This window comes from Sus scrofa, chromosome 5 (assembly GCF_000003025.6).
Source record: "Sus scrofa isolate TJ Tabasco breed Duroc chromosome 5, Sscrofa11.1, whole genome shotgun sequence".
Taxonomy (NCBI): Eukaryota; Metazoa; Chordata; class Mammalia; order Artiodactyla; family Suidae; genus Sus; species Sus scrofa.
The window spans coordinates 18,302,451-18,320,898 of NC_010447.5; the positions used below are offsets into that span (position 1 = coordinate 18,302,451).

Below are 18,448 nucleotides of genomic sequence, written 5' to 3' on the forward strand. Positions count from 1 at the left end.
CCCTCTCTCTACCTTCCCCTCCAGCGTGGCACAACTCAAACCAGCCACACAGCCCATTCACTCAATTCCCGAAGTCCTAGATCCAGAAGTACCAGATCCAGACATTGCAAAAGAAGTGAATGAGACTAGACCACAGGAGGAACTTCCATGGGAAGCCTGGTACTTGCATTAGATGCGAGGAATAGACTTCTAGGGAAGAAGAATGACAGTCAGCCTGATCCCCAAAGCAAGGGCAGTGGATGGATGGGCTCACTGGAGCGGCTTAGGAGGTGGGGGTCGGGGGTCGAACTTGACGTGGAGGTCCTCAGCTGTGAGCCGTTTGGGAAGAATAGTCTCCCGTGGCACAAAGGGTGTCCAGCGACTTGGGACACAAGTGACACCTGGTGTTTTCTAATGAAGGCCCGGTAGGTAGGGGGCGCTAGCGGGTAGTCCCTGATTTGGGGGTCAAGCCCAATCCCAAATACAAGCCTGTGGACAGGACAAGGCAGTCCTCTGTACCCTTCTCTGGACCTGTGGGGTTACAGGTCTTCCGGACCTAGGTCCACTTTTTCTTCTGCGTCTGTCTGGCTCGTAAGTTTTGGGGCCTGGGTCCCTCCGGGCTAGTCGCTCCCCGACTCTGAGATTTTCCTGTCCCTCTGCTCTCCGGGCCCATCTCTGTGAAAATCCCCCAACACCGCCCCGCACTCCTATCTCTTCCGGTCTCCGAGGGTCTCTGCCCGTCTCCGCATCCCTCCTTCCTCCCAGCGCTTGGGCGCGTGGCTTCGCAAAGAAGGTGGGGAGAAAAAGAGGGAGAAGGAGGAGGACGAGGGGCGGGGAGCGGGCGGCACGTGGGGATTGGAGCCCGGGAAGGAGGGAGGGGAGCGCGCGGGAGGGAGGAGACAGCGGGCACGGGGAGCGGCGGGGGCGAGCACCGCGCGCCCGTCCCGCCTCCTCCTCCTCCTCCTCCTCCTCCTCCGCGTCCGCTCGGCGCGGGTCGGGGGCGGGATGGGCTGGCCCGGGGGCTCCCCCTGCTGCTGCCCCGCCCCGCCGCGCCCCCGCCCCGCCGGGCGCCCCCCGCAGGTAAGTGGCCGCGCCGCGCGGGGCGGGAGGGCGGCGGCCTGTGCGTCACGATCCAGCGGGCAGTGCCGGGGGCGGTCGCCAGGGGGCGCGGGGCCGCCGGGGGGCAAGCGGGCCCGGGGCCGGGGGTCGAGGGACCGCGACGGACAGGAGGCTGGAGGCCGGGAAGGTGACCAGCGGGTGGGGCCGGCCCGCGGTCACTTCCCGGCCGGGTCATCTCGTCTTCGCGCGTCCGGGCGCGGACGCCGGGGCCGGGTCCCGCCACGCACGCGCGCGCCGCCCGCGCAGGCCTGGGCCCGGGCGCGAACCGTCTGGGGAGAGTGCTTGTCAGGGTTTTCCTTTTCCACGTCACATCTGGGGAAACTGAGGCAGATGCGACTTCCAAACCCCTACTCCTAGGCCCTTTTCGCTTCCACTGTCAATTCTCCAGGTCCCCCTGGGCACACTCGCACACCCGCCTTCCCTCCCTCTCTCCTTCCCTGGGCCTCACCCCTCCTCCGCGGCTGGGCTGCCAGCCGCTCATCCAACCACAGCTATTTCCAGGAAGGGGGAGTGTGGGCGGAGGGGTTTCTCCAAACAAACCCAAGGCTTCAGAGTGAGAAGGGGCCAGGCTGGGGGAGAGACTGACAGGCTCCAGAAAGTTCCAGGCAAGAGGATGAGGGTGCCGGGGGTCTGGCCTGAGCTTCCCAGGCCTGCTCTAGGGAGCTGCTTTTCCTCTCAGCACCGGCTGAGGGCTCAGCGCTCTCCTATCTCCATGTCACTTTGTGTGTGTGTGCATGCACGTGTGTGCGTGCGTGCATGTGTGTGTGTGTGTGTGTGTGTGCGTGCGTGTGTGTCTTTTAAGGGCCGCACCCGCGGCATATGGCGTTTCCCAGGCAGGGGTCAGATTGGAGCTGTAGCTGCTGGGCTGGACTACACCACAGCCATAGCAACACGGAATCCCTAACCCACTGAGTGAGGCCAGGGATCGAACCTGCATCCTCGTGGGTACTAGTCAGATTTGTTTCCACTGAGCCAGGACAGGAACGCCTACATCTCACTTCAGAGGTGCTCCACAGGGTGGTGAGACTCAAAGCTTTGCTTCCCTGGCCACCCAACACAGGGGTGAGTGAGCCACCCACATGGACAAGAGCAAGAGTCAGAGGATGTTTGGGGACCTACTGCCAAGCAAGGGGAGTTTCTATGCCTCAGGAGGCAGCAGGAGTAGAAATAAGCCAGCAAGAGGGTCTGGCTCAGGATACCTGCAATAGCAGGAGAGAAAGGCCACCCCCCACCCCCACAGCTACCCTAGCACCTCTCCTGGCCCTGGCAGGACTGGGGACTAGACCAGGCCAGGCCCCCGTTGCCCTCACTGGCCAGGGCCCTGGAATGTCCTGGGACCCAGCCAGGGCTGATGGGGTGGGAGTGGGTTACAGAGCCAATGCCCCTCTCCAGTTACAGGCTAGGCCTCCCTCTGGCCAAGGTACCCTGGGGACAGACCTTCTGACCTGGAAGTTGAATTAGAGCTTCAAGGGCGAATGAGGCCCAGCGCGGGCAGAACCAAGGATGTGTCCTGAGTGGGCTCATCCCACAGGAGGCAGGGTTAGACCAAGCAGACGGGCAAGAGGGGGAAGAGGGAAGCCTGGGACCTGGTGGGAGAAGCCGGAGCTAGGGGAGCTGCCAGAGCCCTGGGTGGGTCAGTAAATATGGTACAAATTGCGGAGGGGGGCACATCTGCACATTCTTTCAAGCAACTGGACGGCTCTGTCCAGGGCTTGGGGCTGAGGACCCCTAGGCTGTTAACCCCTTATCCTTGGGGAAGATCACTGCCCCCCTTTCCAAGGCCCCAGTCCACCTCCTTCCCTTGACTCCCGGGACAGGAAGCTGGCCTTGTTCCCAGGAGGGAGGCAGGAGGCCCACGGAGGGGGGTGGAGTGTGGTTGGGAGGGGGGCCTGCTGTCCAGTCCTCGGGCCCTGGGACAGCTGCTGAGGAAGGAGAACCGAACAGGGAGAGCCATGAAGGTAGTTCTCAGGCTTGGGGCTCCTGCGGTGGGGACGGGGCCCAGGCCCAGGGCCTGGGATGGAGGGCTTAAGGGGCTGGACTCAGAAGCAGAGCTGGGGACCCAAGCGGTCCCCCGAAACAAGCCAGGGAGTAGAGTCGGTGAGTGGGGGGCTGTGTGAGGAGCAGAGCTCTCAGGAGAAGGGCCTCAAAAGCTTTGGGCGGGTGCTGAGGAATGGCCCGCTCCTGTGGGCAGAGCGGTCTCTGGCTGGAATTTGACCTTCCAGGGTGGACGGTGGGGCCAGGGGGGCTGTGCCTCTGTTCCTTTCCCTACTTCTTCACCATCAGGGAAGCTGAGGCAGGAGGCTGACCCGCAGGTTGCCCTCCAGCCCCTGGACAGGCAGGCCGGCCTTCTAGGACAGTGATTCCCAGCTCCCCGCCCTCCCCACCAGAAGTCCCCAGGGCACCCACCCCAAGAGTTCAGGCTCAGAGGCTGGCGGAGGCTGGCCGGGCTGGGACGCAGTGTTCCCCACTGGCCACTGGTCCTTGAGCCCTGCCCTGAGATCTAAATTCCCACCCCGCCCCTGCCCCGCCCCCTGGGGGCTGGATCTCATGATCAGCAGATCCCTGGATAGGGTGGATCCCTGGGCCAGGGGCCGCACCAGAGTAGGGGCAGTCGAGGGCAAAAGATCCTGGGTTGACACTCCCAGCAGGGTAGATCCTGGGAATCTGATCTCCTGGCCTCCCCCACATCCTCCCCCCTCCCCCACTTCCTGGAGCAGCGACCTGCCCCCTCCCCCCCTGCGCTCCCCTCCACTTCCAGGGCTGGGCTTCTCCTCACACCAGCCAGACAGCCTACTCTCCACCCAGGGGAAGCGGCTGCCTCCGCCAGGCTGCTTCCAGGAAGCCCCGGGCCAGGCCCCAGCATTGTTCGGGCCCCACAGCCGGCACCCCAGGCAGCCGGACACCATGAAGTCCAGCGGCCCCGTGGAGCGGCTGCTCAGAGCCCTGGGGAGGAGGGACAGCAGCCGGGCCACCAGCAGGGTAGGAGTACCCGTTGGCTGGGCAGAGGAGGGGCAGGGGTGGAGGTGTGGGCAGTGGGGGAGGGGGCCAGGACTCAGGCCAGACCCTCTTCCCATTTCCACTTCCGCAGCCTTCTCCCCTTATCCTGCGTCTCCTTGTGACTCCGCTGCTTTGGGGTGGCCAGGGCTGGGGCATGAGCAGCAGAAATTTGGGTTAGAGCAGACCCTGGTGCCTCTTTTGGCTCCCCTGTCACATTCCCTGCCCGGGCTAAAGCCACCCCTGCACCCAGGCAGGTACACATCATTGTAGGACTTTTCTGGGTACTATTCGGGAGCTCGAGAGGGCTTCCTTAGACTGAGAAGCTTGAAGGAAATGGGATGGGGGTGGCAAAGGAAGGGTGGGAGGCAGCCAGGTCCCAGGAGTGCTTTAGACATGGCGGGGGGGCTTCCACTGACGTCATCTGTGTGTGCTGCTAATACCATATTGCACCCAAGTTTCCTAGTGGATCTGGCCGAGCTGGTCCAGTCCAGAAGAGTTCAGGTTGGGTTTAATCCAGCTGCTTCAAGGACAGCCGGGAAATCAGAGGCGCTGCTGCGCTGCCTTGCTACCTGCATTCCCCAGGCTGCCTTCTTCCTTTCCCCACATTCTCTCAGCCTTACCCCAAAAGAAGCATCGCAGGGGCACCATGAGACAAGACTATGGGGGCAGGAGGCAGGAACTTGAACACAACAGGAGAAAAATGGGTAGAAGAGACACAAGGCCAGGAGGCAAATGGTCCCCAGACAGAGGATGGGAAGGATAGGACAGGGCAGGCCTGGCCTCCTCCTCGCTCACTGTACTCTGGGTGGGGAGGGGCCCAAGAACCTCTCTGGTCCACCCTCTCCCCCGTCAATGCTGGAATCCCACTTGAGCCTCTCCAAGTGACAGAGTGCTTCCTACGTCCCGAGGCAGTAAGGCCACTAAATATTCCCCCCCCCCGTGTCATGCCTTTCCCTCCCGCATTACTGCCCCCTCCTTACACAACTGCCGCCTGCCGCCTGGGTGCACAATGAGTAAACATGTTGTTCTGACAGTGGGGGGAGGAGGGTGTGTCAGCTGCCCAGAGCACGGGGACGGCCAGCAGGAGCTGGGAGAGCAGGCTTGGTGGAGGCCGCTCCTGCTGGGTCAGTCTGGATGCTGCTGCGTGACGGACACCCTACATTCCTGTCTGGACGCTGCCCCCGCTCCCCCACTCTCCACGGGGGCCTCCAGCTGGGGAGGGCAGGATGGGAGGAGAAACAGGCTGTCTTCCTAGAGGAGTCAGGGAGCGCCCCCACCCCCACCCCGACCAGGACGGAAGCTCTAGCGTTTGGGCGGCAGTGACCGCGAGGGTATCACACATCAGGGCCACGTGAGGGGCCTAAGTGATCCCTTGGGGAGGAGCTGACCCAGCTATGGGGATGCAAGGCGCCAGGTTCCATGCACTGTGGAGGACAAGTCCTCCGACTGCTCAGAAACAGCTGCAGCCAAGAACATCCTAAGAGTTCGGGGGCTTCATCAGGATGGAGAAAGAGAGAAATGACACTTCTGTCTTGTCTGTCTGTCCTTCCACCCACAGCCTAGGAAAGCTGAGCCACATAGCTTCCGGGAGAAGGTTTTCCGGAAGAAACCGCCAGTCTGTGCAGTGTGTAAGGTGACCATCGATGGGACGGGCGTCTCATGCCGAGGTGAGGCGCCCTACACGTTGACTCTTGAGAGCATCACCCAGCGGCACTGGGTTGCACCACGCCCAGCAGGCAGACGGCAGAGTCGAAACTGTACTGCACCTGCTGCCCCTGGGCTGGGCAACATGGGCGCCAAGCACTGCCACCCCTCCAGACAGCCCCTGCCCCCATGACACGCACCCCAGGCCACCCAGGAGACCCAGTACTCTCCATCACCTTCCCACCCGACCTGCGACTGGGGGCTTCCCCCTCTCCCTTCCTCTTCACCCCCACCCACTGTAGAACATAAACCCTGGCTCCCTCCATCCCTGGCACCACTGCCATGCACTTCCTTTTTTTTTTTTTTGGTGCTTTTTAGGGCCGCACCCACGGCATATGGAGGTTCCCAGGCTAGGGGTCCAGTCAGAACTATAGCTGCCAGCCTACATCACAGCCACAGCAACGCAGAATCCCAGGCGCATCTGCAACCTATAACACAGCTCACGGCCATGCCAGATCCTTAACCCACTGAGCAAGGCCAGGGATCGAACCTGCAACTTCATGGTTCCTAGTGGGATCCGTTTCCACTGCACCACGACAGGAACTCCCCATGCGCATCCTTTGAACTCTGCCCCTGCTCCCCCACTCCAGGGAGCTCAGTACAGCTGGAGTCCTGGGAGTCCCAGGTTCTAGTTCCAGGGCTTGGGGAGTTGGGAGAGGGCCCTCTCCCATCGCCCCAGTAGACCTCTGCTAACCCCTCTCCCTCCGCATCCCTTCTAGTCTGCAAGGTGGCAACACACAGAAAATGTGAAGCAAAGGTGGGTACCTGGTGGGGGCGGGTCACTGGAGTCCCTTCCCCCTCTGAAACAGGCTTCTCCAGCCACATGGGCATCAGCTCTCTACCCCTCTCATCCTTGGGGAACCCCCACTGGGGTGGGAGAGGATGCTGTACCGGGCCCTTTAAGAACCACCCTACTCCACCCCCTGGAGGGCTGGCCCAGGCGGGTGGACAGCGAGACAGCACGTTTGTCTTGGTGCTGTGCCCAGGCTGCAGCTGGCGAGAGGATGGGGGGTGGGGAAGAGGAGAATGAGGAGGAGGAAGGGTGGGGTGGGTGGGTGTCAGAGCAGGATTTCAGAGACTGGGCTCCCGGATGGGCTGTGCCTTCCCTCTGGGGAAGGGTCCTCGGGATGCCCGGGTGGGTCTCATCCGGGGCCCTTGGAAAGAGTGGGCAGAAGGTGCAAGGTGTAGATAGCACCCACTGTCCACGGGGGACCTGAGACAGCTCCATCTCTGGGAAGGTGCCCTGGTCCTCTTCCTGCGGTGCGGGGGGTCCCAGGGCCCTGGTGCTGACTTCAGGGAGCTGTGTGCCCAGGGGCGGGGTCTCCCGGTGAAAGAGGCCAGTGTCCTGTCCCTGGCCATGGCCTGCCTGCGTGGCTCTATATATAACTCCTGCCCTGCAGCTGGATGAATGGGGGTCTGTGTGGGCAGGGGGCTGGGAGCCAAGAGCAACAAGTGGGGGGCCCAGAAGGTGGGGGACTAAGAGGCCAGAGGGGAGACTCCCTTAAATAGAGGAACCTCAGCTGCAGCCTGCGCCCATCTGCTGAGAGCCCCTTCACCTTCTCGCTGGAGCTGAGGGGTGGCCCCATCCTTGAGCCCAGGAGAGCCCATTTCACCAGGCGCTCAGCCCCTCACGGGTGTTTCCTTCCAGGTGACTTCGTCCTGTCAGGCCCTGCCCCCCGCGGAGCTGGTGAGTGTGCTCTGGGATGGGGTGGGGGAGGCAAGGAACCTGGCCACTGCAGTGTCCAGAGGTCTGGTGGCCACAGAGAGGGCCCCAGGTAACCACCTTGAATGGACTGCTGTGGACAGTGGTCATCCTGAGGCAGTGGAAAAGAATTTCAGCCCTCTGCTCTCATCCCCTTGGGTCTGCTTGGGGCTAGGACTCCCCCTTCTCCCCCCACCCAATACACAGGGACACCGGCAAGCCCTCCCCACTGCTCCCAGGCCCACGCTGGGCCCTGCCCCTCCCCTAACTAACCACTCCCTTTTCCTCTGTCCTCTCCCTCTAGCGGAGAAACACGGCCCCAGTGAGGCGCATAGAGCACCTGGTAAGGTGATGCTGGAGGAGGGGGCGGAAGCAGGTAGCTCGGGGAGTAAGGACCCAGGTTTCTTCCGAGGATAAAAGTTCCATGGAACTCTGAAGTGGAGAGCCTAGAGTGAGGGGCACCCAAAGACGTGCCTCATCTCATCTCATCTCATCCACCAGGGATCCACCAAGTCTCTGAACCACTCAAAGCAGCGCAGCACTCTGCCCAGGTAAATGCAGGCGCAGGGCGTGGTCCCACATGAGCCCTTTCCGCTGGCCCCACACTTCAGCCCAGGGCAGTGCCCCCCATCCCAAAAGCTCTTCGGAACAGCCTCACACCCCCAAGCGGCCCCACCCACCCTAGGACCCAGCAGGCCTCACCTAGAGTCGGCCAGACAGACACCCGTCCTTCACACCGGCCCCCTGATGCCCGCCCCCCCTTCCCCCGCCCCCTTCCTTACGCAGGCCTCGCCCCCTCCCCAGGAGCTTCAGCCTGGACCCGCTCATGGAGCGCCGCTGGGACTTGGACCTCACCTACGTGACGGAGCGGATCCTGGCCGCCGCCTTCCCCGCGCGGCCGGACGAGCAGAGACACCGGGGCCACCTGCGAGAGCTGGCTCACGTGCTGCAATCCAAGCACGGAGACAAGTACCTGGTGAGGGGCGGGCCCTGCCGCAGTCAGCCAATGAGAGGGCTGGAAGGTCCAGATGGGCCCGGCTGCTCCCTGACGTCACACCCGTGGGGCGGGGCCAGAGGGGGCGAGGCCCCGGGCGCAGCAGGGAGCAGACCTGAATCTCGCAGGGGGCTGACCAGGCTGTTGAAGCTAGGTCAGGCCTTAGCGACCTCCCCATTTTGGAGAAAGACCCTTACTTAGGGCCACAGCGGGTGGACCACCTCCACGCATCACGGTGCCTCGCTGCCTGCGGTCACTTCCGCTTAATGCCCCTTCTTACTTGCAGCTCTTCAACCTTTCAGAGAAAAGACATGACCTGACCCGCCTAAACCCCAAGGTAGGAGGGGATTAAAGCCATTAAACAGAGCCTCCCCCAGCCTCCTCGGTATTAATAGTAGCAGTTGCTATCTACTTCACTCCGAAGCACCTTCCCATGTGACATGTCACTTAGAACACCCCAAAGCATGGTGCTGCAGGTACCAACCCATTGCCTGGGGGAGGAGTGTTGAGGCTGTCATGGACAACCAGCAGGCCCTGACCTTCTCTTCAGGCCCCTAGACCCTGTCTCTGTTCCACCCCGATGCACCTCTCTCCTTTGGTGGCCACCAGCCCCAGTTCCACGCCTGTATCTCTCAGGTCCAGGACTTCGGCTGGCCTGAGCTGCACGCGCCCCCCTTGGACAGGCTGTGCTCCATCTGCAAAGCCATGGAGACATGGCTCAGTGCTGACCCCCAGCACGTGGTCGTACTGTACTGCAAGGTGGGCAGGGACCTCGGATTTGCAGGGCACAGGGCTGGGGTGGCCTCAGCAAGGGGCCTCAGCAGGCCCTTCATCCCTATCTCTTTGTCCTCAGGGGAGCAAGGGCAAGCTCGGGGTCATCGTCTCTGCCTACATGCACTACAGCAAGATCTCCGCAGGGTGAGGCTCTGGGGCCCCTGAGTGTCCCCTCCCCCAGTGACCTTTCCTCCAGCTGGCCTTGAGGAGCCCATCTCCTCTGAAGCCCCCCTGGATGTTCAGAGGGCCATTTACTATAACCTTGACCTTTTCACCTCCTTTTCACTTGTACTTCATGCAGTTCCCAGCAGATGGTCTGTATTCGTTCCCTAGGGCTGCCTTAGCCAAGTGTCACAAACTGACATTTGTTGTCTCGGTTCTGGAAGCTAGAAGTCTAAAATCAAAGTGTGAGCAGGGCCACACTCCCACTGAGACTCTGGGTAGAATCCTCCCTTGCCTCTTCCTGGCTCCCGGGGGGTGGCCAGCAGTCCCTGGTGTTCCTTGGCTTACAGATGCATCACGCCCACCTCTGCCTCTGTCGTCACATGGCCTTCTTCCTGTGTGTCTGTGTGTCTGTGTCTCTTTTTCTCTTCTTCTAAGGACACCAATCATATTGAATTAAGGGCTCGCCTTACTCCAGTATAACATCTTAACTAATTGCATCTGCAACGACCCTATTTCCAAATAGAGTCCCATTCTGAGGTACATGTCTTTTGGGGGGTACACAATTCAACCCATAACATGGTCTACTTATCCCATTTTACAGAGGAGGAAACTAAAACTCAGGGAAACAATTGCCTGAGGTCCAACAACTAGTAAAGTGACTGTGGGGTTTCTAGTTCTCTTTACTGCCACCCTGAACTTCCTCTAGACTTAGGGGGACTCACATCTCTCTTCCCTCCCCCTGGGGCTTAGGGATGAGAGACCAGAGTGGCGACCAGTCCCTAAGCCCCCCCGCTGGCCCCATTGTCCCCAGGGCGGACCAGGCATTGGCTACTCTTACCATGCGGAAGTTCTGCGAGGACAAGGTGGCCGCGGAGCTGCAGCCCTCCCAGCGCCGGTAAGCAGCCAGGGTGGGGATGGGCCGGCCAAGCAGCTCCCGCCATGGCTACCAAGGCCAGGGTTCTCCCGTTCGTGCAACACACCTTCATGAAGCACCTCCTGGGTGCCAGGGATTGTGCCAAGTGCAGAGAATGCAAAGCGCACAAGGTCCCTGCTCTCCTGGAGCTTATTTTCATGCTAGTGGGGCAGAAGGCAATAAACCTGCGAATAAAGAAAGATCATTTGGGGAGTTGCAGTTGTGTCTCAGCAGGTTACGAACCCAACTAGTATCCATGAGGATGTGAGTTCTATCCCTGGCCTCACTCAGGGTTAAGGGGTCCTGCATTGCTGTGAGCTGTGGTGTAGGTCGCAGATGCAGCTGGGATCTGGCATGGCTGTGACTGTGGCGTAGGCTGGTATCTGCAGCTCCTATTCGACCCCTAGCCTGGGAACTTCCCTATGCTGCAGGTGCGGCTCTAAAAAGCAAAAATTAAAATAAAATAAAATAAAATAAAATTAAAAAGAATTTGGGGAGTTCCTGTCATGGCGCAGCAGAAAAGAATCTGTCTAATATCCATGAGGACGCAGGTTTGATCCCTGGCCTCGCTCAGTGGATTAAGGATCCGGCATTGCTGTGAGCTGTGGTGTAGATCACAGATGTGGCTCAGATCCCACATTTCTGTGGCTGTGGCATAGGCCAGTGGCTACAGCTCCTATTGAACCCCTAGCCTGGGAACCTCCATGTGCCTTGGGTGCGGCCCTAAAAAAGACAAAAAAGAAAAAAAAATTGGGGGATGATGACAAGTGTTATGCAGTAAATGATTTGGGAACTCCCCAAATTCTTTATTTAATTTTATTTTGTTTTGGTTTTTAGGACTACGCCTGCCACATATGGAAGTTCCCAGGTTAGGGGTCGAATAGGAGCTGCAGATGCCAGCCAACACCCCAGTCACATCCATGCCAGATCCAAGCTGAGTCTTGTGATAAAGAGAGACTCACAGGACAGTCAGGCCCACCTCTATAACAAGAAGCAGAGATCTAGGGGAAGAGCATGCTAGGCAGAGGGAGCGGCAAATATAAAAACTTGGAAGCAGCAAGACATATTGAGGTTAGACACAAGGAAGAACTTTCTGATGATCTGGAAGAAGGGAGGGATGTGCTGAGGAGAAAGTGGTGGGAGAAGAGGAGAAGGAGCTTACGTTCTCCTTGACGCCCCCCCACCACCCCCGGCAGGTATATCAGCTACTTCAGTGGTCTGCTGTCGGGCTCCATCAGAATGAACAGCAGCCCTCTCTTCCTGCACTACGTGCTTGTGCCTGTGCTGCCAGCCTTTGAACCTGGCACAGGTGAGTCTACCTGGGATGTATTCTGTGGCAGGGGGCTGTCCCCCATCCCCCTCCACTCAGCACCCCTCATGTGCCATCTTCTTGCCCCTCCAGGCTTCCAGCCCTTCCTCAAGATCTACCAGTCCATGCAGCTTGTCTACACATCTGGAATCTAGTGAGTGCTCTGTTCCCAGCCCCTTGCTCCCTGGATCCCTATTTCTCCAGCCTCCCCAGACACCTGGGCCTCCAGCTCCAGCCCCTGCACCTGAAAAGCTAATACCATTACGGGATCCATTCTGTAGATGAGGAAGCCAATGCTTAAAGGCAGGGCTCCATCTCCGATCTCCCAGCTCCCTCCCTGACTCTTCATAGACATCCTTACACCCAAGTGCCTCGGATTCAACTCTGCCCTCTCTCTTCCCCAGTCACATTGCAGGCCCTAGTCCCCAGCAGCTCTGCATCAGCCTGGAGCCAGCCCTCCTCCTCAAAGGCGATGTCATGGTGAGGGGACCTTAGCGATGGGGGGAGTCCCGGGGGTGAGGCAAGGGGTGGAGGTCGTCTAACCTGCCAGCTGCTCAATCTCTGGGGAGCCGTCCTTCAAGGCAGATGGGAGGGCCTTGATGGGGAGGTCACCTTGAGGTCGAGGCAGGGCAGAGCTGTGGCCAGATGGTCCTCAAGGTGGAAGCTCAGAGGAGACAGGAGGCCTGAACCTCAGCCTCCCCCACCTCCTCAGGTGACCTGCTATCACAAGGGTAGCCGGGGGACGGACCGGACCCTCGTGTTCCGAGTCCAGTTCCACACATGCACCATCCACGGACCACGGCTCGCCTTCCCCAAGGACCAGCTGGATGAGGCCTGGACTGGTGCGTCGGAGGCCAGGGGTCTGGGAGCTGGAGCCCAGGTGAAGGCTGGCGGGGGTGGGAGAGCGGGGGCCTGGCTCCTCACCAACCACTCCCCGCAGATGAGAGGTTCCCCTTCCAAGCCTCGGTGGAGTTCGTCTTCTCCTCCAGCCCAGAGAAGATCAAAGGTAAAAGCCGGGGCTGGTGGGGGGGCGCAGGTGGCTGAAGGCCGCCTCTCCCTGCTCTTCACCCCCTCAACCCCGGGCGCCTCTGCAGGCAGCACCCCCCGCAACGAGGCCTCCGTCTCTGTTGACTACAACACCGCAGAGCCCGCCGTGCGCTGGGACTCCTACGAGAACTTCAACCTGCACCATGAGGACAGTGTGGATGGTGTGTGGGGCGCGCCCAGGGCTGGCCAGGGGTGGGGCTTGTGGGGGCACACTCCTTCCTCCCAGGCACAGCCCCCTCCCCAGAGACCCCCCCCCCAACTGCCCCGAGCTGGATGGAGCCTCCAGTGCTGGCCCCTCACTAACACACACACACCTGCTTTCTCTCTCTCCCTCTCTCTCCCCGTCTTGCCTGCTTGCCCTCCCACCCTGATCCTCCTCTCCACACCCAGACTCCCTCACCCACACCCGGGGACCCCTGGATGGCAGTCCCTATGCGCAGGTGCAGCGCGGTCTCCGCCAGACCCCGCCGGCGCCCTCTCCGGAACCGCCTGCCCCGCCGCTGCTCTCCGTCAGCAGCGACTCTGGCCACTCATCCACGCTGACCACCGAGCCGGCGGCCGAGTCCCCCGGCCGGCCCCCCCGACGGCTGCCGAGCGGCAGGAGCTAGATCGCCTCTTAGGAGGCTGTGGAGTGGCCAGCGGGGGCCGGGGAGCCGGGCGCGAGACAGCCATCCTCGACGACGAAGAGCAGCCCCCCGTGGGCGGAGGCCCCCCCCTCGGGCTGTATTCAGGCCACAGGCCCGGCCTCAGCCGCCACTGCTCCTGCCGCCAGGGCTACCGGGAACCCTGCGGGGTCCCCAACGGGGGCTACTACCGGCCAGAGGGAACCCTGGAGAGGCGACGGCTGGCCTACGGGGGCTACGAGGGGCCCCCCCAGGGCTATGCTGAGGCCTCCGTGGAGAAGAGGCGCCTCTGCCGATCGCTGTCCGAGGGGCCGTACCCCTACCCACCCGAGCTGGGGAAACCGGCCAGTGGGGACTTTGGCTACCGCCCCCCAGGCTACCGGGAGGTGGTGATCCTGGAGGACCCCGGGCTGCCGGCCCTGTGCTCCTGCCCTGCCTGTGAGGAGAAGCTGGCGCTGCCCACGGCAGCCCTCTATGGGCTGCGGCTGGAGAGGGAGGCTGGAGAGGGGTGGGCGAGCGAGGCTGGCAAGCCCCTCCTGCACCCGGTGCGACCTGGGCACCCGCTGCCCCTGCTGGTGCCTGCCTGCGGGCATCACCACGCCCCGCTGCCTGACTACAGCTGCCTGAAGCCACCCAAGGCAGGCGAGGAAGGGCATGAGGGCTGCTCCTACGCCATGTGCCCCGAAGGCAGGTATGGGCATCCAGGGTACCCTGCCCTGGTGACATACAGCTATGGAGGAGCAGTCCCCAGTTACTGCCCAGCGTATGGCCGGGTGCCTCACGGCGAGGGCAGAGGGTATCCCAGCTCCGGTGCCCACTCCCCACGGGCCGGCTCCGTTTCCCCGGGCAGCCCGCCCTACCCCCAATCCAGGAAGCTGAGCTACGAGATCCCTGCAGAGGAGGGAGGGGACAGGTATCCGCTGCCCGGGCACCTGGCCCCAGCAGGACCCTTGGCATCGGCAGGTGAGGGCACTGGGGTGGGGAGTGCCCAGGGCAGAGGAGGGTTCTGGAAGATGGTGGGGAAGGCACAGAGTGAGAAAGAGCTAAGCCAGACGGAAGGGGTCTTTCTGGCTCACAGCCCCTCCTCTCACCTTCCCTGCAGAGTCGCCCGAACCAGTGTCGTGGCGGGAGGGCCCCAGTGGGCACAGTACCCTGCCTCGGTCTCCCCGAGATGCCCAGGGCAGTGCCTCCTCTGAGCTGTCTGGTCCCTCCACACCCCTGCACACCAGCAGCCCAGTCCAGGGCAAGGAGAGGTACGCAGGGGGGCTGGGCTGCTCAGGCACCTCCTTGTCCCAGCAGACACTGAAGCTTGGGCTAAGGGGCTACACGGGGCTCTGCGGCCCCACTAACCACCTGCCCTGCCACCCCGCAGCTCCCGACGGCAGGACACCAGGTCCCCCATGTTGGCGCCCACTCAGAGACTGAGTCCTGGCGAGGCCTTGCCGCCTGTTTTGCAGGGAGGTGCTGAAAAGGCCTCGGAGCTGCCAGCAAGAAGTGGGCCTGAGCCTGCAGCCCCTGGCCCCTTCTCCCCAGCCTCCCCGCCTGGCTCACCTGACTGGCCTCAGGAGAGGAGCCCGGGGGGCCGCTCAGAGAGTGCCAGTCCAAGGGGCCCTGTGCCCACCACACTGCCCGGCCTCCGCCACGCCCCCTGGCAGGGCCTTCGAGACCCCCCGGACAGCCCAGATGGGTCCCCCCTCACCCCTGTGCCTACTCAGATGCCCTGGCTTGTGGCCAACCCAGAGCCACCTCAGAGTTCACCCACACCTGCCTTCCCTTTGGCTACATCATATGATGTCAGCGGCCCCACCCAGCCCCCACTGCCAGAGAAACGCCACCTGCTGGGGGCTGGGCAACAGTCAGGACCCTGGGGCCCAGAGCACGCATCACAAGCATCACCGCCAGCCAGAAGCACCAGCCACCATGTCACCTTTGCACCTCTGCTCCCAGATAGTGCCCCCCACCCCCCAGGTATAGAGGCCTGCAGGGGGAGGACCCTTTCTCCCTGGAAGGGGCATGGCACAGGGGCTGGGGAGCCCTGGGGCCAAGCTCAGTCCCCCCCTGTCCTAGAGCCCCCTATGCAAGAGAGCCAGAGCAATGTCAAGTTCGTCCAGGATACATCCAAATTCTGGTATAAGCCACACCTGTCCCGTGACCAAGGTGAGAAGCCAGCCTGTCCCCACCCCCCTCCAAGGCTCTGTCTGGAGTCTGTCCTTCCGGTTGTGCCTTTTTCCTGTCTCAGCGGGTCTCCTGTGCGTCAAACCTCTCCCTAGCAGGTGATTCCGGGCTCAGGCCCAACCATGTCTAACACTGTTGCTCCCCCATGGCCTTGACCCCCCCCCCACCCATGGTATCCAAGGCGTTGGCGCCACCTCTGGCTCTTAGGGCCAGAGGCCTGGGGAACTTGCCCAACAGAGTGGAGGGGCTGCATGGGGCTTGGTCAGCCGCTCTAACTACTCCTGTCTCCGCCAGCCATAGCCCTGCTGAAGGACAAGGACCCTGGGGCCTTCCTGATCAGGGACAGCCATTCATTCCAAGGAGCCTATGGGCTAGCTCTCAAGGTGGCTACGCCCCCACCCAGTGCCCAGCCCTGGAAAGGTACAAAGTGGCCAGAACCTGGGGGGCGGGGAGGTAGCAGAGGCAAGACAAGGCGGGGTGGGCCCTGTCACGTCTCAGTGGGGAGAGGCAGGAAATGACCTCCCTTGCTCTGGAAAGAATCCCAGGGGAGAAGCAGGACCTGGAGTCTGAGAAAGCCTTCCTCTTGTCTTCCTTCAGGGGACCCCTCGGAACAGCTGGTCCGCCACTTTCTCATTGAGACTGGACCCAAAGGCGTGAAGATCAAGGGCTGTCCCAGCGAGCCCTACTTTGGTGAGATGCGGGGGCCAGGAGGGCTGCACCGGGCTGGCTCAGGGAGGCCAGGGGCTGTCAGGAGGGAGGAGGAGGTAGACTGGGCGTTATCTGCAGGCACCTCAGGACCTCTCTCTCCTCTCCCGGCAGGGAGCCTGTCGGCCCTGGTGTCCCAGCACTCCATCTCCCCGCTGTCCCTGCCCTGCTGCCTGCGCATCCCTAGCAAAGGTGGGTGTCTTGTCATCTGTCCTCCCACCTCTCCCCACCCTCTGCAGCCAAAGGCAGAATCCTCAGGGCCCCGCCCTCCGCCTGCCTGCCTTCCCCCCGGCGGCAGAGGGCGCTCTCCAGCCCCTAGGAATGCCACTCCCTGCTGACCCCTCTTTCCCTCAGATCCCCTGGAGGAGGCCCCAGAGGCCCCAGTGCCCACCAACATGAGCACGGCGGCAGACCTCCTGCGTCAGGGCGCCGGTAGGGGCCGCTCCCTCCTCCCCCCCAACCCTGGGGACCAAGGCGGGGGCATTCTGATACTGGCACAGGGCACTGAAAGGCCTTAAAGTGACTGGGCCCTGGCAGATACCATGAAGGCAGGGGAGCCCCGAGTTTGTGGGTGTAGGTGGGAAAGGGGGTCCTCAGTCTAGGCTCCAAGGGCAGGGGGCTTGTTAGAGTGCAGATTCTCAGGCCTCATTCCAGATCTGGGGGAGGTCTTAGAATCACAGAATCTGCCTTTTTGGCAGGTTGCCTATGTGATGAATGCATTTTGAGCAGCACCAGCTGGACAGAGTGCAAGAGCTGGTGGGGTGGGATGGGGGCAACAGAAGGTAGATGGCGGGGGCGGGGGGGGTGCTGGCAGAACCGCTGCTCCCTTCCAACCCACTCATTGCCCCTGAAGCCTGCAGTGTGCTCTACCTGACCTCAGTGGAGACCGAGTCGCTGACGGGCCCCCAGGCGGTGGCGCGGGCCAGCTCAGCAGCTCTGAGCTGCAGCCCCCGGCCAACACCAGCCATTGTCCACTTCAAGGTCTCAGCGCAGGGCATCACGCTGACAGACAACCAAAGGAAGTGAGTATGTGTACCGAGCCCTGGGGAGCCCTGGGTGTAGACCCTGGGGGCCCCAATTTCTGGATGCGACTTTCCCCTTCCGCCCCCGCGCAGGCTCTTCTTTCGCCGCCATTACCCAGTGAACAGCATCACCTTCTCCAGCACCGACCCTCAGGACCGGAGGTGACCCCCCAACCCTCTCCTCCTGCAGCCCCGTAGCCCCCTCGGGCGCCACAGAGTTCCCAACCCAGCTCCTCCTGCGGTAGCTATTCCCCAAGGTCATTCCTTCACGGTTCTTCTCCTTCTGCAGATGGACCAACCCCGACGGGACCACCTCCAAGTAAGCCTCGCTGGGAGCGCAGTCTCCCCTCCCCAGCATGGCATCAAGGCGCCTCCCCCTGCCCCAACCCTGGCGCGGCAGTCCCTTAGAGAAGGGACGCTGAGCCCCTCCCCACCCTGTCTTTGCACCCCCAGGATCTTTGGTTTCGTGGCCAAGAAGCCGGGAAGCCCCTGGGAGAATGTGTGTCACCTCTTTGCAGAGCTTGACCCAGATCAGCCCGCAGACGCCATTGTCACCTTCATCACCAAAGTTCTACTGGGCCAGAGAAAATGAAGGCAAGCCCACAAGCTCCGAGCCCACGTTGACACTGCGCCCCTCTCAACGCCCCACAGCCCTCACTTCCCCTGCCTGGTCCCAGGAAACCCGGGAACCAGCCCCTCCCCTGGGAATGGGGAGTGGACACCGGGCCTGGGACACTGCTCTCCTTCCCTGCCCCCAGCCTGCTAAGCCAAGCGGACGGGCCTATGAAATGACCTTGCAAGTGAGCAGATGGCAGAGATGGGTGTGTGAAGGGTGAGGAGGCATCAGCAGTGGAGCCGTGGAGGGGATCAGGGCAGCCCCACCTGCAGGGGAACATCAGTGCTGGAGGGGAGCCAGGCCCTGCCAGCGCCACCCGGCGGCAGGTCCCTGCATGGCAGGGAGGAGGAGGGGCGGAGCAAGGCACTCCCTTCTCCGTGTCCCCTCTGAGCAGAGAGATCAGAGATCGGAGTGGGATCACATGAAATGGGGGGAGAAAAAGAGTCTATTTTTGTCTAATAATAAAGAGTTCCTATAATGTTTAGTTGAAGCTAGAGTCGCCTTGTTCCCAGGAAGGTCAAACCTGTGGGTGTCTTCGGGGCACCCTGTGCTTCTCAGGGCTCCCTGGCCCAAGCCAGGTGGAACACACACAGCCCCTCTCCCT

The 18,448-nt window shown here is 61.9% G+C and overlaps 1 protein-coding gene across 1 annotated transcript; it reads left to right on the plus strand.

Moving 5' to 3' along the window:
* On the plus strand, nucleotides 3,038-18,334 carry TNS2 (tensin 2). Its single transcript, XM_021091695.1, is given in 31 exon segments — nucleotides 3,038-3,056; nucleotides 3,904-4,077; nucleotides 5,654-5,762; nucleotides 6,519-6,556; nucleotides 7,448-7,486; nucleotides 7,806-7,844; nucleotides 8,003-8,052; nucleotides 8,288-8,477; nucleotides 8,782-8,832; nucleotides 9,132-9,254; nucleotides 9,349-9,413; nucleotides 10,246-10,329; nucleotides 11,544-11,656; nucleotides 11,750-11,810; nucleotides 12,061-12,136; nucleotides 12,369-12,498; nucleotides 12,597-12,662; nucleotides 12,751-12,864; nucleotides 13,094-13,276; nucleotides 13,279-14,289; nucleotides 14,429-14,579; nucleotides 14,699-15,294; nucleotides 15,394-15,483; nucleotides 15,796-15,921; nucleotides 16,099-16,191; nucleotides 16,321-16,398; nucleotides 16,561-16,638; nucleotides 17,060-17,228; nucleotides 17,322-17,390; nucleotides 17,518-17,547; nucleotides 17,682-18,334. Coding segments are annotated over 31 exon segments (4,341 nt in total). The 5' UTR covers nucleotides 3,038-3,050; the 3' UTR covers nucleotides 17,821-18,334.